The sequence below is a fragment of the Notamacropus eugenii genome, chromosome 2 (genome assembly GCF_028372415.1).
Source record: "Notamacropus eugenii isolate mMacEug1 chromosome 2, mMacEug1.pri_v2, whole genome shotgun sequence".
NCBI classification, from domain to species: domain Eukaryota; kingdom Metazoa; phylum Chordata; class Mammalia; order Diprotodontia; family Macropodidae; genus Notamacropus; species Notamacropus eugenii.
Window position 1 is genome coordinate 345,296,836 of NC_092873.1, and position 24,872 is coordinate 345,321,707.

General features: G+C 39.2%; 1 protein-coding gene across 11 annotated transcripts in view; it reads left to right on the top strand.

Moving 5' to 3' along the window:
* MARCHF10 (membrane associated ring-CH-type finger 10) overlaps nt 1-24,872 on the top strand; it is a 204,559-nt gene that overhangs the window by 145,727 nt on the left and 33,960 nt on the right. For 8 of the 11 annotated variants that reach the window (XM_072645887.1, XM_072645893.1, XM_072645890.1 and 5 more), the window contains 2 exons: nt 2,853-3,019; nt 4,580-4,689. In XM_072645887.1, coding sequence (XP_072501988.1) covers nt 2,853-3,019; nt 4,580-4,689 — 277 coding nt within the window. Of the gene's footprint in view, nt 1-2,852; nt 3,020-4,579; nt 4,690-4,999; nt 5,065-18,134; nt 18,291-24,872 lie in introns of all 11 variants that reach the window. The other 3 variants (XR_011975112.1, XR_011975113.1, XM_072645892.1) reach the window with 3 other exon arrangements.

Here is a 24,872-nt window from a genome sequence, read left to right on the forward strand (position 1 = left end):
CCAAAAGCCCATCTCACTCCACCTCACTCCATCTGTGAAAAGACTTGTAAAAATGACTCCTCCCTTCTCTTTTGAGTCTCTATTCCAGAACTTTCTCTCCCTTGAACTTCGAGCACGGAGGAGAAGGGATTTCTTTCTTCCCTCCCCCACAGTGGCCTGCAGCAGAGGCATATATACCTGGCTTGGCAGGCCTCAAGTCTCTGATTGCCTTCTTCTGCTTTTCTGTTTTCCTCCCTTAGCACAGGTCAGAGACTAATGATCCTAAGAAATGGTGGCTTCCAGCTTTGGTGACCCTCCCATGAGTCTAAGAGTGCCTGAATTCCTGTGTTGGGTGCCGGCTGCCCAGCAGATGGCAATTTCCATAACAGCATGATTCTCAGAGAAGAAGCACATCACTGCTCACAGGAGTGCATTAATACATACATTAACATGAAATATAGAACTTTTCTCCCACAAAAACCCTTTATACTCATTGTATCCTCTCCTCCCCCATAGTCCCTTTGTGGAATCACTTGACCCTTTATATTCACCTCATATATGCAAAACCAAGTAACATAAAACCCAGATTTCTCAGCCTGTCAGGGTCTGCCTTTCTTTAGTCGTCCTGCTATAGGTACTTCCTGAAAGTGGTACTTCACAGGAAGGCAAGAGAATACAGCCAGAGACCTGCTTCAGACTCACCAAAGCAAACCTGTGTCTCTCCTGCAAGCCCTTATTGCCTTTTGGGTTAGAGGGGAAGAGAAAAGAGAAATCCCTTCTCCTGTCTTGCTGAAAGTCCAAGAAGAGAGAAAGTTTTGGGACAAAATTCCAGAAAATAAGAGAGGAGCTGGTTTGTTTGTTTTTTTTATTATTATTACAAATTTTCTTACAGACTATAGATGGAGGAGATCCCTTTATAGAATTCTTATTCGCCCTGAACATCCCTCTCCTCAATAGCCAGTTTTCTTCAATGAAACCCACCAATCCCTGGGAACTAATTAGGAATTTGTATCTTTCCAGCAAGGGGCCACAGCATATACCCAGCTCCATGAGAGGTGCCCCAGTCCAGTAAACTAAGAGTTCCCCTTATTACCTTACATATGCATGTGAGCATGATCTCCACCAAGGTGGATCCCCATTCCTTCATCTTTTAATGGATGGTTTGGTGAGATTTTTGTATCAAAAATTAAAAAATCATCACCTAGTGACCAGATTTCTGGCTCATGTCTCTTCAATCTTACCTCAAAATACATCCTCAGATGCCAAAGCAGTCTAGTGCAGTACCCATATTCAAAGCCTTTCCAGCATAGTAGGGTCATCTTTGATAACCTAAAGTTGCCTTGCATGACTTGATAAGACACTGGAGTACTTCAGTGAAGGATGCATTTATATAAGAAGAGGATAGTAATTTTGTTTATACTTACTGATAATGTCCTTAATATTGGGGTAAGGGAAAAGACTGGGGGAAGAGAAAATGTGGGGGGTAAGGGAAATGGAGAGACAGTATGGGGTTACAGCAACATACATCAGTGTCTGGTTCCAGGTTGCAACTAATAACTCCATCATCCTATGGTTATTTTCGCTCACTATGTTACCTTGTACTTATTCACAGTGAAACATCATCTGCCACTTTTCTGTTCTCACACAGAGCTATACAAAGCTTCCTATAGCAATCACAATCAGTTGTGTTGTTGCTGTCTTTTTGTATCCTTTCCCTTTGTACGCACACCTTTGTCTGTGGCTTCTACCCGTTGCATGGTTCAGTGAGATCCTCAGATCAGCCCACTGGGAATGGCCCATGGCTCTGGAGTAATACTAAGGAGATTGTCAAATTTAACCATCTGCAGCAAGGATTCTGAACTTGAGGTACATGAATTCGTGGGTCTTTTAAAAATAATTTTAGAATTTTCAGCAAAAAATTGGTTTCCTTTGTAATCCTATGTATTTTATTTTACATATTTAAAAACATTCATCTGAGAAGGGGTCTGTAAGCTTTGTCAGATTGCTAAAAGGGTCCCATGACACAAAAAAAGTTACAAACCTCTGACACATAGGAATTAAAAGTCATGTGTTTACCATACATATAACCCTTGACAAGATATTTTTCTCAAAGATTTTTTTGAAAACCTAGATGCATTCAGCCTCATTGGTTCCATTTTATTGATATGCATATTTATTCCCTCAAAGATAATTCAGGCATAATTTTCCTATTTCAGAATCCATGTAGTTTTTTTCCCCCAAAGAGGTAGTTATTTGATTATTCTTTGATCTGATCCTTTCTATAGATTCTACTATTCTTACTATATTGACATACATTGACATTATAGATTCTCTGTCAGTAAATTGGTATTCTATTTTTAGATCCCATGAGTTTGTTTCTTTGGGGGTAGAGTCTCCTTATCTTTGTCTTCCTCAATCCTGTTTCTTCTCTGTAGACTCATACTCATCATGTGATTTACATAGGTAGCACCTAATTTAATGCCCTCCCTACATGACATAAGGTTCAGTTTTTCTGTTTTAATTTTAAAAAACAGGAAGCAAAGAGCTCTCTTATGTTTCTCACCTGCACACTGAGCTCCTTGTAGGAGAGGTATCGCAGTTGAGCCTTATACCTATCTGTCTAGAACTGCGAGGAACACTGTTTGAGAATCCTTAATCATATTATACTTAACTACAAAAGTTTAAGGCAACAATATTCAAAACATCAGAATATGAGCCTTTGATGGTAAAGACTGGAAACTGGTTAACATGAAGTCAAGAGCAGCAGAGAACCTATTCTCGTTATCATTCACACCCCAGAAACTAGTATTTGTGGAAATGGGCAGTTTGGAGAGTGTAGCTGCCTGGTCACATGGGGCTTGTTTTCCATTTAGTCTTCTGGAGGAGGATTCGGAGGAGGAGGGAGACTTGTGTCGCATCTGTCAGATAGCTGGGGGTTCCCCGACCAACCCGCTGTTGGAGCCCTGTGGCTGCGTGGGAAGCCTGCAATTTGTCCACCAGGATTGCCTGAAAAAGTGGCTGAAGGTGAAGATTACATCAGGTAAGTGTAAGAGGCAGAGCAGCCAATGCCCAGCAACAACATAAGATGAAGGCAGGAAGATCCCATCACACTGCTTGATAGACAAGTCTTGTAAGTAAGCTTATTCTTTACTTGCCATGCGGGCATTTGGGCAAGTAATGGTAGAGTCCTGTTTTCCTTTGCTTAGAATACTGACAAAGATACATAGCAGAATATTCCAAATACATGCATTCTTTACCAAACTTATGAGGAAAGTGGGACTTCTTAAGTTTTGGAATCAAGTGATGCTTCTAGCACCTATCTTTACTGATTAGTGTCAGATAGACAGCAACCCCAAGATATCCAGAGATAGAATGGACTGCCAAAATAGGGACAGGATTCCCAGTCACTAGAGGCTCCATTATTCAATTACCTCCATTGAGGATGGTGAAGGACCACATGGAAGAGGGGAAGGGGCATCTAGGGCCACCCACTGTAAAAACACCTTCTTTTCCAAGATTCTGTTCTAACTTTGGGGCAGGTAAGTGGCATAATGGATAAAGTGCTGGGTCTGGAGTCAGACTCATCTTCTTGAGTTCAAATCTCAGATACTTATTATTAGCTTTGTGACTCTGGGCAAGTCACTTAACCCTGTTTGTTTCAGTTTCCTCATCTGTAAAATGAACTAGAGAAGAAAATGGCAAACTGCCCCAGGATCTTTGCTAAGCAAACTCCAAATGGGGTCACAAAAAGTCAGGCATGACTGAAAAAATGACTAAACACCAAAATTCTAAGTTCTAAAATTTATTTTGTTCTATCCCTTATTTTAACAAGTAGGGCCCACAAACTTCATGTAGAATTATTATATGAGTTATAAATCAATACAGGAAGGATAATTTACACAAATAGAATACTTGGCTATTAAAGTAGCCCTTAAATATATATTTTTAGAGATATGTGCATTCATTTGTAGATATAGTTACATGATATGTAAATATGAAAACACAAATAGGTCACATTAGTAAAGTGTCACAGAAGATTATGGGCAATAATGAGACCTGGCTGGCCAGAATGGGTCAAAACAAGAGTGCAGACACAGTTAGGACTGAACAGATACAATTGGTCTAGCTAGGTAGGGTGAATGTAGTGAGTAGGCCATCCATCTAAGACCTGAAAGTGACATGTGTGTATGTATTCATGTCTATATGTGTGTATGTTTTTGTATGTGTGTATGTATATAGATATATATATATATGTATGTATATCACTTACCAGCTCAGATCCTTGTGAACCTGTGGTATCCATGACTGAGTATATACCCTTTTGGCGATGAAAAGCCACTCCTTCCTTAGTCCTGTACTGACTTTTTAAAAAGTTTATTTGAAACCCAAACTTAAACTTGTAATAATCACTCTCATTACAAAGGAGGTAAGTAGATTTCAGTTCAACATTATCAAACCTGTTTAGAAATTAGCTTTAAAGTTTCACTATAGCACCAAATAATAACATACATGTCCTTCTAAATATCATTCGCCCAAATCAAGTGCACACATAAACCTAAGCACAGTCACTGGTAACATGTGATTATTTATCTAACTTCAGGCGCTGAACTGGGGGCAGTGAAGACCTGTGAAATGTGTAAGCAGGGCCTGATAGTTGACCTGGATGATTTTAATGTGAATGACTACTACAGAAAGCATCAACAGTCTCGGGTAAGATATGCACACTGGTCCCCTCATGACCTGTCATTCTGTTGTGGATCTGTAGGCATATGACATCTTTACATGTAAATTGCCTGTCACCACACACTGAAACCAACTGAATGTCAAGACTGATACCTGCTGACATGCCCAGATCCCAAGAAACCCCAAAGGCCTGTCCATGATAGGAGTCTGAGAATTTCAGTTCTTCTCACATCTTTGCTCATTGAAGCAGTTAGCCTGGAGATAGGGTGCTGGCATTCATCTCATCTCTCCAAATTAAAATGTAGTAAAGAAGAAACCTGTCTTGCTTGACATGCAGAGATTCCAAGAGGATTACCCGAGCTGTAGAATGCACCCCAGCTTCTTACAGAAAATGCTAAAAAGGTAAGGTAGTCAGTTGCCCAGTCAGTGAGCATTAATTTAGTAATTTATTTTTCCCTAGGTACATTTTAGCATTCATTTTTAAAACTTTCAAGTTCTAAATTCTCTCCCTCCCTCCCCACCCCCCAACCCCTATTGAGAAGGCAAGCAGTTTAACATAGGTTATGCATGTGTAGTCATATGAAACACTTCCATAAGAGTCATATTGTGGAAGAAAACATAGAAACAAGTAAAATAAAGTTTAAAGTTTAAAAAAGTATGCTTTAACCTGCATTCAGTCTTTATATGGGGATGGACAGTATTTTTCATCATAAGTCCTTCAGAATTGTCTTGGATCATTGTATTGCTAAGAATAGCTGTCATTCGCACCTGATTATCCTGCAATATTGTTATTACTTTGTACACAGTACATTTCACTTTGCACCAGCTCATATAAGTCTTTTCAGGTTTCTCTGAAAACATTCTGCTTATCATCTCCTATAGTACATCATAATTCCATCATAATCACATACCACAATTTGTTCAGCCATTCCTCAATTGATGAGCATCTCCTCAATTTCTAATTCTTTGCCACCAGAAAAGAACTGCTATAAATATTTTTGTATATAAAGGTCCTTTTCCTTTTTGTTTGTTTTTTAAATCTCTTTTGGGATACAGACCTAGTAGTGGCATTGCTAGCTCAAACGGTATGCACGGTTTTATAGCCTTTTTGGGCATAGTTCCAAATTGATCTACAGAATAGTTGAATCAGTTCACAACTCCACCAACAATGCATTAATGTCTCATTTTTCCTATCTTCCAACATTTGCCATTTAGCTTTGCTGTCCTGTTAGCCAGTCTAATAGGTATTAGGTAGTACCTCAAAATTGTTTTAATTTACATTTCTCTAATCAGTAGTGAGTTAGAGTATTTTTTCATAAGATTTTGATTACTTCATCTGAAAACTGATCATATCTTTTGATCATCTATCAACTGGGGATGGCTCTCATTTTTATAACTTTGGTTCTGTTCTTTATATGTTTGAGAAATGAGGCCTTTATCAGAGAAACTTGCTTCAAAATGTTTTTCACAGTTACTATTTCTAACTATTTCCCTCCATCCTGTTCCTATTCTATTCTTTCTCACCTTTCACCCTGTCCCTCCTCAGAAGTATTTTGCTTCTGACTACTCCCTCCCCAAATCTGCTCTCACTTCTATCATTCCCCCCTTCTCACCCTTTTTCCCTCTACTTTCCTGTTGGTGAAGATAGATTTCTATACCCAGTTGAGTGTATATGTTATCCCTCTTTGAGCCAGTTTCAGTGAGAGTAAGGTTCACTCAGTCCCCCTCACCACCTCCTTCTTCTCTTCCCTTGTAGAAGCTTTTTCTTGCCCCTTTTATGTGAGATAATTTACCTCATTCTATCTCCCGCTTCCCTTTTCTCCTAGTACATTCCTCTCTCTCACCCCTTAATTTTATTTTTTAGATATCATCCCTTCATAATCAGATTCACACCTGTGCCCTCTGTCTTATATGTGCTACTACAAACTACCCTAGTAATGAGAAAGGGCTTTTGAGTTACAAATATCTTCCCATGTAAAAATGTAAATAGTTTAACTTTAATAAGTCCCTTATGACTTCTCTTTCCCATTTACTTTTTTATGCTTCTCTTGAGTCTTGTATTTAAAAGTCAGATTTTCTGTTCAGCTCTGATATTTTCTCAAGAATGCTTGAAATTCCTCCATCTCACTGAATGACCATTTTTTCCCCTCATGGATTATATACTCAGTTTTGCTGGGTAGGTGATTCTTGGTTTTACCCCTAGCTCCTTTGACCTCTAAAATATCATATTGTAAGCCCTCTGACCCTTTAATGTAGAAGGTGTTAAATCTTGTGTTATCCTGATTATGGCTCCACAATACTTGAATTGTTTCTTTCTGGCTGCTTGCAATATCTTCTCCTTTACCTGGGAACTCTAGAATTTGGCTATAATATTCCTAGGAGTTTTCATTTGGGATCTCTTTCAGGAGGTGATCCATGAATTCTCTCAATTTATATTTTACCTTCTGGTTCTAGAACATCAGGGTAGATTTCCTTGACAATTTCTTGAAAGATGATGACTAAGCAGTTTTTTCATGATGGCTTTCAGGTAGTCCAATAATTCTTAAATTATCTCTCCTGGATCTGTTTTCCAGGTCAGTTGTTTTCCCAGTGAGATAGTTCACATTATCTTCTATTTTTTCATTCTTTTGGCTTTGTTTTATCATTTGTTGATTTTTTATAAAGTCATTTGTTTCCATTTGCTCCATTCTAATTTTTAGGGAAGTAAGTTTTTGGACCTCTTCCATATGGCCAGTTCTTTTTAAGGCGTTCTTCTCCTCATTGACTTTTTGGACCTCTTTTACCAATTGGCCTACTCTGGTTTTTAAGGCGTTATTTTCTTCAGTATTTTTTTGTGTTTGTTTTTCCAAACTGTTGACTCATTTTTCATGATTTTCTTGCATCACTCTCATTTTTCTTCCCAATTTTTCCTCTACTTCTCTTACTTAATTTTCAAAATCCTTTCTGAGCTTTTCATGGCCTGAGACCAATTCATATTTTTCTTTCCTGGATACAGGAGCTTTGACTTTGTTGTCTTCTTCTGAGTGTGTTTTTGCTCTTCCTTGTCACCATAGTAACTTTCTATAGTCAGAGTTTTTCTGTTGTTCATTCATTTCCCCAGTGGCTGGGACCCAGCATATTACTTGATTTTTTAACACTTTGTTAAGGTAGTACTCTGCTTCCAGCGTGGAGGGCACACTGTCCCAAACTTCAGGAGTTTTATGCAGCTATTTTTGGAGATACTTCTAGGAACCTGTATGTTTTCAGTTCTTTCAAGGTGGTGGTGGTATGATCTAAGGAGAGATGTTTACTACTCTCCTGGCCTGTGCTGTGGTCTGTGATGCACTCTTTTCTTTCCTGGAACTGTGAGGAGGGTCCCGCCTCCATTGTGGCCACAACCTCTGATGTGCTAGTGTTCCTCTATGCCCTGGGACTGCCATCCATGACCATGAGCTGGATCTAAGAATGGGTAAAGCAACAGAGTCCTACCCCAGTGTTAGCCAAAAGACACCTGTAATCTCTTTCAGATCAGTTGTTCAACCCCCTTATCATCTATGGGCTGAGAGCTCTGGAAGCAGCTGCTGACATTGCCACTGATACTGCTGATTCAGTGGCTCCCCAGGCCTGCTCCTGGTTTGCTGGGGCCAGGGTTGTGCTGGCCCAGCTTGTGTTGGACTGCACTCCACTCTTACCCAGGTGTGACAGAACTTTCCTTCTGACCTAAGTTGTCTTTGGTGTCTGTGGGATGAGAGCTCTAGAAACCACAACTGTGGCCACTGATTCAGTCTCCCCAGGCCAACTGCTAGTTTACTAGAGCCTAGTCAGTGGTGGTGTGGCCTGTGCTGGCCTGCACCTCTCACACCTTCCAAGTTGTCTTGGGCTGGAAATTTGTTTCACTCCATCTTTTTGTGGGTTCTGTTGTAATAGAATTTGTTTAGAGTATTTGGAGGAGTCTGGGGTAGAACTCAGTCAAGTCCCTGCCTTTGCTCTGCCATCTTGACCCCACCTCCCTCAATGAGCATTTATTAACCTACTACTGCGTACCAGGCACTGTGCTAGTGGCAATAGAAGCAAAAGAGATCAGGTCCTAAAAGTAGATAGTTCTCATTTTGGAAATGAATTAACTCTTTGGGCAATAAGGAACCAGTGACTGAATTAACAGTTCTGGAGTACTTTAATGGCAACTCTGAAGATTAATTCATCTTCATTATGTGAATGATTTACTCCCAGCATATAGTTAATGCACTATACTATGAGACATCAAGCAACTCTGTGAACTCAATGAACATGAACAATCTCCAGTGTCGTCATTATTTAGCACTGACCTCCATCACAAAATAATTATAAGTAACAAAAATACAATTTCAATGTTAATTGGAATAGCTTATGAAGCAGTCATTTCAAATTTTATATCAGTGACTTTCAATGGAAAAAAATTAATAAAAGTAATTAAGAGTTAGAATGACATGTAACTTTGGGAGTTGGATTTTTTAGAAAATCCTCAGGCTTATAAATATTATCATCAGCCTTCTGAATTATTACAATAACTGAAGTTTATAGAATGTATTTAAGTTTACAAAGTACTTTATGATTGTTCCTCACAATTCTGTGAAGTAGTTACTACAGGCATTATTATCAAGCCTATTTTCTACATGAGGATACTGAGGCTTGGAAATATTGAATGACTTTCCAATGACCACATAACTAGTAAATGTCAGAGGTGGGTTTTAAATCCAGGTCTTCCTAACTGATAGTATTTTCTCTACCTTGCCATGTCCACTGGGACTGCTTCTTCAAAATAGACTTTGGAAAATTACCATGATGCTAGCGCATTAAGCATCTCAATTAAAAATTCAAATCAACCAAAATTTTTGAGTAACTTAATGAACCTCTGATTATTACTATGAAGTGAGACATAAAACAGGAAGACATATGCTCAGGTAAAATTTACCTGACCTGGAGGTTGCCCATGCCATGTTGTTGTTGTCCTTCCTTCTCAAAGAGGACCAAAGTGACATCACTATGCTAGAGTAAAATGTCAATGTGTCCAGCTGTGGCTGATCAGACCAATAGGAGCTCAGAATGTTCTACCACAGTTTGGGCACAAATAGTCCACGTGAAAATTTGGGGTGCATACTCTAAATTTGCGAATGCTGCTTTTCCTTTGAACTGTTTCAATTCTGCTTCACTCATGGAGCACAGCACCTTCTCTGATGTGGGCACATCATACTGAGCGGCCCTGTGCCAATGTCTCCCATATCATACAATCAATTCCAAAGTTCTTAAGAGAGACCTTATAACAAGAAGACTGCCCCCTTGTAATTTGTCAATGGGTGGATCAATTTCACTCCTTTCCCATATTTACTTAAAGGGGAGATAAATGAGGGAAACAATTCATATGGGAAAGAAAGCGAGGAGGTATTAATTGTATTTAGGTGTGGAAACAAAAATTTTCATTAAAAAGGAGGGGAGTTGTGGGAAAGAAAAAAGGAATTTTGTTCCCACAGGGTTAAAATTCTTCCCAGCTTTAAATGACAGCAGTTAATCAGAGCTGTGACCTAGCATGGTCAGATAAAAGATCAGAAACTTGTGTGCAGACTTGAGCTGTTTGAGGGGAAGCCTATCAGAGAGGAGAACATGAAGTGAGGTGTTCAGGAGGCTCCTTCTAGCCAACAGATAGTGAGGCAAAATATTTGAATTTTGGAACAGTGTAAGAAAGTTTGCATTGGTCTTAATAATTGTTGTACTCCCCTAGGAGTTACCCATTCATTCAGGGGGAACGAACATAAAAGTTAATGAAAGTTTTCTTATTTTACAACAAGTATTGCTCTTTGTTTTAAGGGGAGCACTTCTTATAATAGGGAATGTGCCCTCTTCTTGCAAGGACCATAATAAAAGATTCTTCTTTCAAAAAAAATCACAAGAGTGTCCTTGTATCACTTCTTCTAACCACCATGTGAATGCTTGCCCTGTGTGAATTCTCCATAAAACAGTCTTTTTGGCAAGCATGCATTTTGCATTCAAACAATGTGGCCAGCCCATCAGAGTTCTGCTCTCTGAAGCATAGTTTGAATGCTTGGTACTTTAGTTCAAGTAAGGACCTCAGTGTCTGGTAATTTATCCTGCCAGGTAATCTTTAGAATCTTCCTAAGACAATTCAAATGGAAGCAGTTCAGTTTCCTGGCATGGTGCTGGTGGACTGTCCAGTTTTCACAGCAACAGTTGTAGATTTGTAGATATCTATTACAGAATAATCATGCAACCCATCAACTGTATTTGTGCTCAACTAATGCCATCATTCAGGTTGCCAGAGGAATCAAGAGTGTAGGTACAATGATACTGCCCTATTAGGGCACAGCCCTCTGTCCTCAGTTAGGACACAATCTGTCCAATCTGTGTAACATTCATAGGTAGAGAACAAATGGAATGGTCCTATCTGTGTTCAAGGTCCCTGCCCATCATTTGGTCAGATACAGGTCTTTGACAAGTTGGTGAGTGGAAGCAACAAATATATTCTTAGTTCAAGATCCCAAAGTTGTCTTGTGGCTAGAAAGCAATCTTGGGCATCTTCCTTGCTCTAGAGTGACAATGTCTTTTCACTAGCAGGTGATTCACTCCCCTCTGAAATTGTGCAATCAAAGGTTAAAAAGACTCAGGCAAAGGTGATGACAGGGCAAATGGCTTCTTAGAAATGGGACAGCAGAGAGGGCAGAGCCAAGATGGCAGAGTAGAAAGACATACCTACTCTTGCTGTCCCCACATAGCCCATAAAATACCTGTAAAAAATGACCCTAAACAAATTCTAGGGCAGTAGAAACCACAACATGACAGAATGAAAGAGATTTCCAGCCCAAGACAGGTGGAAGGTCAATAGGAAAGGCATATCACACTGGGCTCAGAGTGGAGCGCAGCCCTTGGATTGCAGCCTAGCCTTGGCCACGTGGCGAGGACAGGACTGGAGCAGGTCTCAGGGCATGGAATCCCTGGCAGCAGCTGTGGTTCTCACATTACTCAACCAACAAATGCCAAAGGCAGCTTCAAGGATCAGTGAGAAAGCTCTTTCACCTGGGTGAGAAGGGAACACGGTCTGGCCTCAGTGGCCCAGGGCAGCAGCTGCTGAGGCACAGCATCCATTTTAGGAGCCCTCAGCGTAAAGACCCTGGGGAAATCGCTTAGCTGATCTGGATCTCAGCCCTGAGTGGTGGTCCTGGGGTGAGGAGGAACACTGGCTGGTGGAGCTACTGGAGATTCTGGAGGGGGAATTCTACTTGCAGATCCAGGACAGAAAAACTTGTGGTTGCTCCCAGACCAGAGCGCAGGCCAGAAGAGGAGTAACTCCTCTCCCTTGATTGTGCTACCTTGTAGGAACCGAGAACTTACAGGTCCCTAAAGTATACCCTCCACCTGACAAAGGACTGAAAAATCAAGTAACAGGCTAGGAAAATACCCAAAAAAAGGGGAAAAAAACATAAGACTATAGAAGATTACTTTCTTGGTGAACAGGCATTTTCTTCCATCCTTTTGGATGAGGAAGAACAATACATATCATCAGAGAAAGACATAAAAGTCAAGGCTTCTACATCCAAAACCTCCAAAATAAGTATGCATGGGTCTCAGGCCATGAAAGAGCTCAAAAGGGATTTTGAAAACCAAGTAAGAGAGGTGGAGGAAAAATTGGGAAGAGGAATGAGAGTGATGCAAGAAAATCTTGAAAAGCAAGTCAACAGCTTGTTAAAGGAGACCCAAAAAACACTGAAGAAAATAACACCTTTAAAAATAGACTAACTCACTTGACAAAAGAGATCCAGAAAGCCAATGAGGAGAAGAATGCTTTAAAAAGCAAACTTAGCCAAATGGAAAAGGAGGTTCAAAAGTTCACTGAAGAAAGTAGTTCTTTAAAAATTAGAATGGAACAGATAGAAGCTAATGACTTTATAAGAAACCAAGAAATTACAAAACAAAACCAAAAGAATGAAAAAATGGAAGACTGTGAAATATTTCATTGGAAAAACAACAGACCTGGAAAATAGATTCAGGAGAGACAATTTAAAAATTATAGGGCTATCCAAAAGCCATGATCAGAAAAAGAGCCTTCACATCATCTTTCATGAAATTATCAAGGAAAACTTCCCTGATATTCTAGAACCAGGGGGTAAAATAAATATTGAAAGAATCCACTGATCACCTCCTGAAAGAGATCCCCAAAGGAAAACTCCTAGAAATATTGTAGCCAAATTCCAGAGTTCCCAGGTTAAGGAGAAAATGTTGCAAGCAGCTAGAAAGAAATAATTTGAGTATTGTGGAAATACAATCAGGATAACACAAGATCTAGCAGCTTTTACATTCAAGGACTGAAGGGCTCCGAATATGATATTCCAGAAGTCAAAGGAACTAGGATTAAAACTAAGAATCACCTACCTAGCAAAACTGAGTATAATACTTCAAGGGGAAAAGTGATCATTCAATGAAATAGAGGACTTTCAAGCATTCTTGATGAAAAGACCAGAGCTGAATAGAAAATTTGATTTTCAAACACAAGAATCGAGAGAAGCAAGAAAAGGTAAACAGGAAACAAATCATAAGGGATTTACTAAAGTTGATCTGTTTACATTCCTACATGGAAAGATAATATTTGTAACTCTTAAGACTTTTCTCAGCATTTGGGTAGTTGGAGGGATTGTATACATATAGACAGAGGACACAGGGTGATTTGAATAGGAAAGGATGATATCTAAAAAAATAAAATTAAGGGATGAGAGAGGAATATATTGGAAGGAGAAAGGGAGAAATGGAATGGGGCAAATTATCTCATAAAAGAGGCAAGAAGCTTTTTCAATAGAGGGGAAAAGAAGAGAGATTAGAGGGAAAAAGTGAAGTTTACTCTCATCACATTTAGCTTAAGGAGGAAATAACATGCATACTCAATTTGGTATGAAACTCTATCTTACACTATAGGAAAGTAGGGGAGAAGGGGATAAGTGGGGTATGGGGAGGATGATAGACGGGATAGCAAATGGGAGGAGGGAGTAACTAGAAGTAAAGACTTTTGAGGAAGATCAAGGTCAAAAGAGAGAATAGAATAAATGGGGGGCAGGGGAGGATGGAGAGAAATATAGTCTATCACAACATGACTATTATGAAAATCTTTTGCATAACTACACATGTGTAGCCTATATTGAGTGGCTTACATTCTCAATGGGGATGAGTGGAGAGGGAGGGAGAGAAGGTGGAACTCAAAGTTTTAGGAATGAATGTTGAGAATTGTTTTTGTATGCAACTGGTAAATAAGAAATATAGGTAAGGGGGTATAGAAATCTATCTTGCCCCACAAGAAAAGAGAGAAGATGAGGGGAAGGGAAGGGAAGGGTGTGATAGACATGAGGCCAGATTAGGGGAAGGGGTAATCAGAATATATGGTGTCTTAGGGTGGGGGGAGGGGAGAGATGGAGAGAAAATTTGTAACTCAAAGTCTTGTGGAAATGAATGTTGAAAACTAAAAAAGAAAGAAAGAAATGGGACAGCATTGAAGCAGGAGGTGTGAATTCCGTGGGAAGGCCTTGATAGTTCAATGCAGTTTTGCTAGTGAGGAGAATCTTCCATAGGCCTTCCTACAGGATAGCAAGGAAATCTTGTGCTAACAGACTTTGACCTGGACCAAGTCACCAGGTTGAATGAGATGACCAAGTTCCTTTGGTTCTCTGGGCAATGCATCTCATACCAGAAACATGGAAGACTTTGTCATTTCATTAGTGCCTTGCAATAATTCAAGACAATGTCAAAAGCAACTAATAAGATCAGAGAGAGGACTGCTTGCTAACATTTTACATGGAATAAATTCAGTTTTTCTTTGGGTGGTAAATGTTATACTTGTGATAACTATGAATAAAAAACATTCAGCCATTTAAGGCCATTTTCAGTACAAATTTTAGCTGTCTTATTAAATTTTTCTTATATATTCCTATTGTTCTTGGAAGCTCAAGGCAATATGGTCAATAAAAATGTTGTTGGATTTGCTTGTCTTTCTGATTTCTTTTACAATTTGTCCTGTAAAGTGGACACTTTTGCTGTTGCTTATAGAGAAAAGGGTAATAAATCTAGGAATTCATTCTCTAATGGTGTCTGTAACAGAAATCTGCATTCACAAAGAGATAGGCTTCCATACATCTGGCATACCTACATAGCCACCCTACTCTATAGTAGCAATGTTTAGGCACTTAAATCAATGTGTGTATTTGTAAAAGGCTGCCATACTGGTAGTGAGCTGTTCTTTTCATTCTTTAAAGTTTTCCCACATTATGGGCTTGCCAAATAGGGCAGCTCATGTACTAATGTTTAGCCATTAGGAAAAAGATGGAGCAAGTCAATTTTTCTACCTCTCCACCGTAGTGGAGTCCACCATATGCTCATATGTGCTTTGCTTTGGTAGATGTGAGCAACATATAATTCTAATACCTCAGGCACAACTACGTACAGAAGATGCTCAAGGTAAAAGATACATCAATCTCCCAATATTTTTCTCAGTTTCTAGGGCTTGATATTGAAGGATAGCAACATCCCCAAGAATTCACATAGGGAATAATATTGTCCTAGGGTGGAAAAGTGTGGCCTGTAGTGCAGAAGGACATATTCCTTAACTGATGGGCTCATCTCATGAGGCAAGTCATGGGGGGTTGGCCAGGACCATCCCTTGGATGTTTAGAAGAAAAGTTATTCCATCCCTGTACCCACATCATTGGGATTTCAGAGATGCATAGTGGTAGTGAACTTGATCCTCCTTCATTGGTCAGAGGATTTTATTCTAAAAAGGGAGAAAGGACATTGTTGTAACTTCCATGAGGTCTGGGGCTAAAAATCACAGACTCTAGCCTTCCTTAGGAGTATGTAGAGACAAGCTTTCCTTAACTCTGATCCTGGGTAAAAGTTACAACTCTTTTTGAAACCACTGATTTATGCATCATAATTTTACCTCGTACAAGGGGTATAATCTCAAGGCTTGTGGTCTGGCAGGTAGGAAACCTTCTATTCATAACACTATTCACTTGGAACTCAGACAGGTACTACCTAACATTTGCCAATTTCCCTTATGTGGGGAATTGATAATTTGTTAACATAGATACTTTTAGCAGGATCAAAGAAAGATAATTAGTAAGTGCAGTAGGTTCTGGTGCTTACAATTAAAGCATTGTACAATTATCCTTAAAGTTGACATATTGGGATTTGTTTTCAGTTGTAACCTACACGATACATGATGAGCATTAGGGTTTAGGTTTCCAAGGTAAAATTTGCTAATTCATTATTTAAGTAGTGTAGGCAGCTTGATAACCTTTTGATAACCTTCTGAATTTTCCCAGTTTTTATAAACCACACTATCTTGATGTACTTAAAGGAGCACTGCCTATTTATGGTATCAAACAGGCTACTTAAAAAAAGTCGTCTGTAAACGTAACATCTTGCCAAATGATGAAAAGGGAAGGACAGAGGGAGGGATGGGACTCAAATATATTTAAATTTTAATAGATAAGCTCATGTTAACTGTATGTTAACTATAAAGATAATTGCTTGCTACTTTAATTGTAATTGCACCTTTAATTTTTTTTCAAATGTTTTTGTACCTTTTTCCAAAATCAAATTGATTCTTGTTTTGCAAGAGCATAACAGGCAGAAAGGACTAGCATTAAAGGCAGAAAGACCTGGTTTCAATTCCTGCCTCTAATATTTACCAGCTGTATGATTCTGTATAATTTTCTAAGACTAGATTGTTGTAGCAAAGGAGCCGTCCAGAATTGGTGGACAGTTTCCTTATCTGGGAGTTCCTTATGTCAGTGAAACCACATATCCAATATCTATCCTGTCCCCAACCATAACAGAGTGTACATATTTTAAATATTTGGATTATCAGTAGCCATCAAAGCACCATGTCCCACAGACAGAAGTTTCTGCATTGTAAGCACTCAGATAAAGCAGGATCCAAGTCAAATGTTATATGTGCATCAGATTGTAGATGTCATTCTCAAGTGTTAATTGCATAATTTTATAATACTTCTCACAATACAGTGCTCAAAACTCATAGACATAGCATTAACAAAAAATAAGCTAACGTAACTAAGGTAAAATAACAGAACTTACTGCCGTCAATCATATAACCTTAATTCGTCCCTAAATCATTGACCTGGAAAAAAAAACCAACCCAACAAACTACATGCATGCATCTCTCATTTTTGGCATTCTATTCTGGTTACATGCAAAACAGCAGCAATGAGTATTTCACAGCTACAAAGTTGTAGCACCATTCTTCATCAGTCCATAACCTAGCCAAATATGTACCCTAAATTTCTCAGTTCTAAAGTTGCCCTGTGATTTAAGTTGCTGTGAAATTAGGCTGGAAAATCATTTAAAGTCCTCTTCCTCCAAACCCCTAGAGAAGAATTCTCTTTTTAAAAAAATGAGTATGATAAGCATTAACATCAGCATTTATATATACAAAGAACAGAAATATGATGACAGCATATGACACTGTGGATCTCTATTATGTACAGTTTGGGTTTTTTCAAATATATAATAAATGCAGTACGGTAGTATAAACACTCTCTTGATTGTGTATCTGTCCTTATGAACTTCTTTCTGTTCTCTTTTGCCTATTTTTTAAATGTTTCATTGACACTTTTTTGAATCACTATCAAAGGGTAGCACAGCTTAGTGATTGTTTTTTAAAGATATAATTCTAAATTACTTTCCAGAATGGTTGACTCAATTCATAACTCTCAACCTCAGTGCAGTAGTGTGTATACCCTCCCAAAAACCCTCCAAAAATTGCCATTTTCCATTTTTATCATCTTTGCCAATCTGATGAGTGTGAGTTGAAACCTTGAAGTTGTTTTAATTATTACATCTTTAATTATCAATGATTTGAAACATTGTTTCCTATCGTTGCTGATAGTTTGCTTCTGGGAAGTACTTATTCATATCTTTTGATCATTTATCTATTAGGAAATGCCTCTTATTTGAATATATTTGTATCAAATCCCTATAGACTTTAAATATGATACCTTTACAGAGAAATTTGATACAAAGATTTTTTCCATCAGTTAATTGTTTCCCTTCTAATTTAAATTGCATTTTTTTGTACACAATTTTCTATTGTATGTAATGCTCACCTTTGGAATTCATTCCCCCAACTTGTATTGGCACTGGCAAGTTGAATCCCCAGAAAGATGGCTACTGTTCAGGGTTCTAGGGGTAACCCTGTGTGTACTGTCCTAATGCTAGCTCACAAGCCCCTACCAATGTGTTTCCCCTTAATCAGCCAGTAGATTCAGTTAGTTAAGAAGAAGAGTTACAAAGCATTTACATACACTGTTCTAATACGCAGCAGATCTAGAGGAGGGGAGAAACATAAACTTAATGTACAGTTTACATTAGTAGTTAACACACATGGCCAGGGCAACTCACAAATAATGAACTGTCTGATCTCAATGTCCTTTCCTTCTCTGAAGGGAAATGAAAATGAAAATTCACCGAAAGAAGAGGCACCAGTGATGGATGAGTCATTCTGTTGCTCAGTGGAGCTGGCTGTTTGCAGGACCCAGTGTCTCAGCTAAATGGGCAGTTCAGCTGGACTTGCTACTCATAGGACATACTATCTTGGCTGGGTGAGCAATATGCAGCTAGGCTGAGTCTAGCAAATTACTTGATGGCTGTGTTGACTCCTCACCAAACTCAGCTGTGTTGTGGCATGCCAGACAGTGCTGGGAAGATGTGTCCTTCATGAGTAGCTGCTGTCAAACTAAACTGCAAATTGCTTAGTCATGGAGCACATCAGAGGACATGATTTTTCTGCTAGATAGATCAATATGCTAGTCTCCCTGGCATACTGTTTGATGATTCTTCAGCCACTGGCTTAGCTGAGTAGCACTGTACTCTTTTCACCTGGAGTGCTGCTCTTTCATGGAGGTTATTGATTCTTATTTTAGGGTTGACAAGAGCCTCTTGCCTTGGAGTCTCAGCTCTGAGTTGTTCACCACTCCAGGTTAGATGCTAGAGAGGCCTTGCCTATTTTATCCTTCAGTCCTTTCTAGCTCTAAAGTCTCTTCCCTCAGTAAGACACTCCATTGTGACTCAGGTGACTTAGGATAGCCTATTTAGATTCAGTTCTTTTATAGATGAGTGGCAAGGGAGAAAAATATGTATGTAGTCTGTACTCTGGAAGCAAATTCATTGCTTCTTTTGCTTCTTCATAGGCACACCTTTCTTAGGGTGGAGAAATGTTTATTTTGCATCTGAAAGCCTTTCTCATTATATCTCTCTCTTTAACCTCTAGTACTCCAGCTTTTGCTGAAGTCTCACTCTTGCAACCCCTCTGATATCCTCCCCTAAATGAAAAACGTTTTAGTCCCTGTAAATTACTTCAAAGGTTCCTGGTCATGCTGTGGGTATTCTGGACACCAGCATTTTACATGATTCATCCAGTTAACAGGCAACTCAGTGCTGGGTTTTTGTAGCACTTGGTACTTGACTGAGTATAGCTGCAGAAGCATCAAGCCATATTGTTTGGTTTCTCATCTAAGGATAAATGTATTATTGCCATAGACCATAGGTTCTAAATCCCAAATCCCTTTAAAGGGAGTTCCATATGGTTCAGAAAGAGATTAGGTTTCCTTCTGAGACTGGAAACTTCAAAACAAAATAGCTTTGCCTCGATTATATTTGGGTTAGGAAAGGCCATTAATGATGCTGTTTGAGAGGTTCAGGGACCCCCATCCCCAGGGACTAGAGTACAGGAGAGGGTCATCTGGAATGAATTCACAGACTCAAGCATTCTTCAAGTCAAGTTGGCAAAGGTTTATTGTACTGCCAATATAGCGGGCAAAGCTCCTTAGGGAACTTGCATTCCCTAAGGAACTTACAACTTAACAGGAATGATCCTAGAACTTATAGAGTAAAAGTAGCAGATTATCTAGCAAATATGCTAATTAGGTGATAACTTACAACCGTGGTCACAGGTATCATTCACTACTGAATGACACCTATCTAACAAGATAGCTTTGAGAGCTTGACCTCTGGGTTGAATATGATAACTTTGGGAATCAATACATGATAATTCTGTGGTTATAAGATAGTCCTGTTTTTACAAATTAATTTCTTCAGAAATCAGCTTGTTCTTGTGATGAAGAAAAGTAGCTTGTTTTACTGGGGCCCACTCATGAGTTGTTGCTAGGCATAGTGTTCTTGGACTGGTGAGAAAACTGTCAGGGATTGTGTTTTGAAGATAGGGAGAAATGTGATCTTGGAATTGGGGTCCAAGCACAAGCATCCAAGCACCCCATCATTAAGAACATCAAAATAAGACCTTGTTGAATACGGTAGATTAAAATATTCTTTATTGAATATTGAATCTGTATAACTGTGTTGGGAGGCAGTTATTATTCTTGTTTTTTTCTTGGTTTTTGGCATACGTTTGATTGTTTAAAGACACTTTCTGGTATGGTACTGTGGAAACAAGTGAAAGAACAATTTATGTATCTCCCTAGCATGCCAGCAGACTCTTCTGGATTGGGGATAATGTCAATAAGTTCAAAATGTGTCCCAATTGATTTGTCAAGGACAGTAAAAAATTTTTTAAATAAAATTTTAGTGATACCTTTTGTTTCTACATCACCTAAATTTCCCCCTTCCATAGAGCCATCCCATATTGCAAAGAATTTTTTAAAGAAAAAAGAAAAAACAATTAGCAACATTTTTAAATAAATTTGAAAATATGTGGAGCTCCCACTTCTGCAAAGGAGTGTCTTCTCATAACTCCTCTTTGAGGCCACTGATGTACTTTGTAATGTCAAAATATTCAGTTTTGATTGTTTTGTGGTAGTGCTTCTTTCCATTTGTTATAGTCATTATGTTTATTTTTTTCTTGACTTTGCTTACTTTACATTGCATCAGTTCATATAGATATTTTCATGGTTTTCTCTATCCAACCTGTTAATCCGTTCTGCAACCTAGCAATATTCTGTTACATTCATGTGCCACAATTTGCTTAGCTATTATCCAATTGATTCGCCTCTGTTTTGTTTCCAGTTTTCCACTACCACAAAAATATTTTGCTACCTAGGGGGCCTTTCTTTTTTTATCAATGACTTCTTTGGGTTATATGCCTGATAGTGAAGTCCCTGGACCAAAGGATATGGAAATTTTTGTTACCTAATTTAGATAGTTCCAAATTACGTTTCAGAATGCTTGGACCAAAGTTCTAATGACAACAAGTTGGGGAGGAGGGGTCCCTACCCCAAGCATGTGACGACTTTACCTGGTAGAATAGGCAGATGAGAACTTTCTGTTTCAACAAGCATGAAGGCAACTGAAGCAGGTGCTGTGGAGTGCTTAGAGCTTGGTTAGACATCAAAGACATGAAGATCATCGGCTGCATCTTGAATCACCACTAGTCATTTTAATTCTGTCCTGCCACTGAACTTCATACAACTATGCCTCACTTAAATCTAATTTATGCACAAATCAAAAGACATCATTCATAACATTTTACCATTTTTTACCAATCTCAAAGTCTTATGGCAGTATGCAAGTGACAAAGCAGCAAATGCAGATACACGAGGAGCTATAGTCACATCCCTGCACACAAACCATAGGATCATCTTACTGAATGCAGCAGTGAAATTTGGCAGCCCCTGGGTGTCTGAGCAGCCTGTTAAGGATCACACTGCTTACCTCCTGGTGTGAGAAAGGGGCTAGAAAAGGTGCCTTAAAAATTATCTGCTTACACAACCCTGTCCTGATTGCCACATCAGGTGGGGATCCCATCCTATGGTCAAAACACATACAAAAATACAAAAATGCCTGCAAAGATGATTCCATTCACCATCAATATATGGAATGTGCACACACTTATAGGCACGCAAAATCCAGTAGACCTGAAAGAAGAAAAGCTCTTGTTGCAAGAGAACTCAGCAGGTATCACTGCTCAAATAGCAGTCCTGAGTGAAATAAGGCTGGCAAATAAAGACCAGCTTACTGAATTTGGAACTGAATACGTTTTTCTGGAGTGACTGCAGTGAAGGAGAGCACCATGAAGCTGGTGTAGGTTTTGGAATCAAAACTAATCTACTCAACAAGCTGATATGCTTACCAAAAGAGTAAACGACAGGCTCATGACAATGCAATTAACACTTGCAGGAAAACATCATGTCACCATCATCAGTGCCTATGCCCCTACCATGTTGAACTCTGATGAGGTCAAGGAAAATTTTATGAAGACCTGAAGACCATTGCCATCAATGTGCCAAAAAGAGGACAAGCTAATAATTCTGGGTGACTTTAATGCTAGAGTAGATTCAGACTGTCAGACTTGGCAGGGAGTTCTAGGGAAGAATAGAGTTGGAACCATTGCAGTGGTTCTGAAGACTTGTGCATCTCATGACCTTCTCATCACCAACTCTGTCTTCTATTTACCTAAATGCAATAAAACTTGGTGGATGCACCCTCACAGCAAATATTGGCAGTTAATAGACTATGCAATTGTAAGGAGAAGAGACAGGGTGTGAGAGTGATGAAGACAATGTGTAGTGCAGAGGACTGGACTGATCATAGATTTATCCTCTCCAGGCTAAATATTCACATCCAACAAAAGTGTTGGCCACAGGCAAAATGACTACCAGAAGGTCAAGAAATTAGAGCTCTTCTTCGAGGGGAAATGCACAGTTGGCAACAGTGGAACAGAAAAGGAGTGGGCAGCTTTCAAAAATTTGGTATACATAGCTCTGCATTTGCTCATCTGGGTCAGAGCATTCACAAACATCAAGACTCATTTGATGAAAATGATGGGAAAATTCAGAAGGGTTTACCAGCAGGACAATTCATCCATCTCTAAGAAGGCAGCATTTAATTCCATCAAAAGTAAAGTACAAGCAAAACTTATAAAGATTCAGTATTCTTGGCTCAGTAAGAAGGCAGATGAAATTTGGTTTTATGCTGGGGGTCCAAAGCATTTTTATGATGCCCTGAAGACTATTTATGAGCCAAAGACCTATGGTGCATCTCAACTAGTCAGTGGAGCCTCATTAATTAGGGATAAGGACATGATCCCAGAGAGATGGGCTGAACACTTCCATAGTGTTCTCAACGGACCACCATCAGTCTGTTGAAGCCATTGACCATTTACCTCAGGTTGAAGTCAGTCCTTCCCTAGCTGAAGTTCCAACTGAAGAAGAGGTTTTGAATGCCATTAGGCTCCTTTTGTATGGTAAAGCATTTGGTATTGATTCTATTCCAGCTGAAACTTAAAAGGTATGGGGTCCGTAGCTCATACAAAAGCTGACTGAAATATTCCCGATTATATGGCAAAAGGAAGCTATCCCCTAGGAGTTCAAAGATGCCTCTATTGTCCATCTCTATAAAGTTAAAGAAAATAAATTGTCCTGTGACAATCACAGAGGGGTCTCCCTCTCACTCATTGCTGGTAAGATTCTTGCCAGTCCTCCTCAATAGATTGATCCTTCACCTGGAAAATGGTCACCTACCTGACAGCCAGTGTGGCTTCAAAAAGGGCTGAAGAATGGTCAATATGGTGTTTGTTGCCCAACAACTCGAGGAGAAATGCCAAGAGCAGAACAGAAGTCTGTACACAGTGTTTGTAGACCTGACCAAGGTCTTCGATACCATGAGTCGTGAGGGCTTATGAAAAATTATGTCAAAATCTGATGGCCCAAAGTTCATCAACATTGTACATCAACTTCACAATGGCATGCTTGCCTGGGTTCTGAATAATGGACAATGTTCTCGTGCTCTCCTAGTAAGCAGTGGAGTGAAACAAGGCTGTGTGCTTGCTCCCATGCTTGCTAGCATAATGTTTTCAGCCATGTTGTCAATGAGGATGAATACAGCTTCAAGGTCAGCTGTCATACTGATGGTAAGTTCTTCCACTTGAAAAGGCTGCAGGCCCAAGATCAAAGTGGAGGAAGTGTTAATACATGATTTTCTGTTTGCAGATGATTGTGCACTCAATGCAGCCTCTGAAGCTGAGATACAACAAAGTATGGATCGACTTCCTGCTACTTGTGCTAATTTTGGCCTAACAACTAACACCAAGAAAATACAGGTGTTCATCAACCACCACCATACCCATACATGGACCCATCAGTTACAGAAAATGGAGTTTTGAATGTTTTGGATAAGTTCACTTACCTTGGTAGGGTACTTTCCAAAAATGTACACATTGATAATGAGGTTGACATACATATTGCCAGAGCTAGCTCAGTGTTTGTGAGTGTGGGAGAGAAGAGGTATTAGACTGACTACCAAACTGAAGGTCTACAGAACCATTGTGTTGACCTCATTGTTGTATGCCTGTGAAACGTTGACAGTATACCAACACCCTGCCAGGAAATTGAATCACTTCCATTTGAACTGTCTTAGGAAGATTCTGAAGATCACCTGGCAGGATAAGATAGCAGACATTGAGGTCCTTTCTCAAACTAAACTGTCAAGCATTCACACCCCACTACAGAGAGCACACCTCCCATGGGCTGGCCATATTGTTCAAATGCAAAATGTAAGTTTGCCAAAAAGACTAATTATGGATGAGAGTTTTTGAGCAATAGCATTATAGGGAATCCCTCTGGAACCTGAGGTGGAAGAGGGGAACAGTACCCTGGCTCTTGGGACCTGTCATGCCAATGGAGTTGGAGATTGAGAGAATGAGCCCTGTAGCCTATCTGTGCTGTTTTATGTAATGAAAATTGTCTATTTTCCCTTGCTATCCTTTGCTTGACCAAGAACTTTCCCCCTATACATAGCTATAAAAGATGTCTCCTTCCTTTCTCCTGTAATTTGTTTATATGCGCTTTTCTATCTCTATTTACGTATTCAATTTGAACTTATTGTGGTAAATGGTGTGAGATGTCAGTCTAAACCTAATTTCTCACAGACCACTTCCCAAGTTTTCACAGAAGTTATTGGTCCCAGTAGTTGGAATCTTTGAGTTTATTAAGCACTCTGCTAATATATTCAGTTGCTTCCAGATCTTGTATACCTAATCTTTTCTATTAAGTAACTTTTCTATTTTTTAACCATTACTTACTGCTTGTAATGTAGTTTAAGATCTGGTACTGTGAGGGCACAGCCTAGCCTCTTTTTTTTTCATCATTTCCCTTGAGATTCTTGACTTTTTGTTCCTCCATATGAATTATTATTTTTTTTGAATTCTGTAAAGTAATCCTTTGGAAATTTGA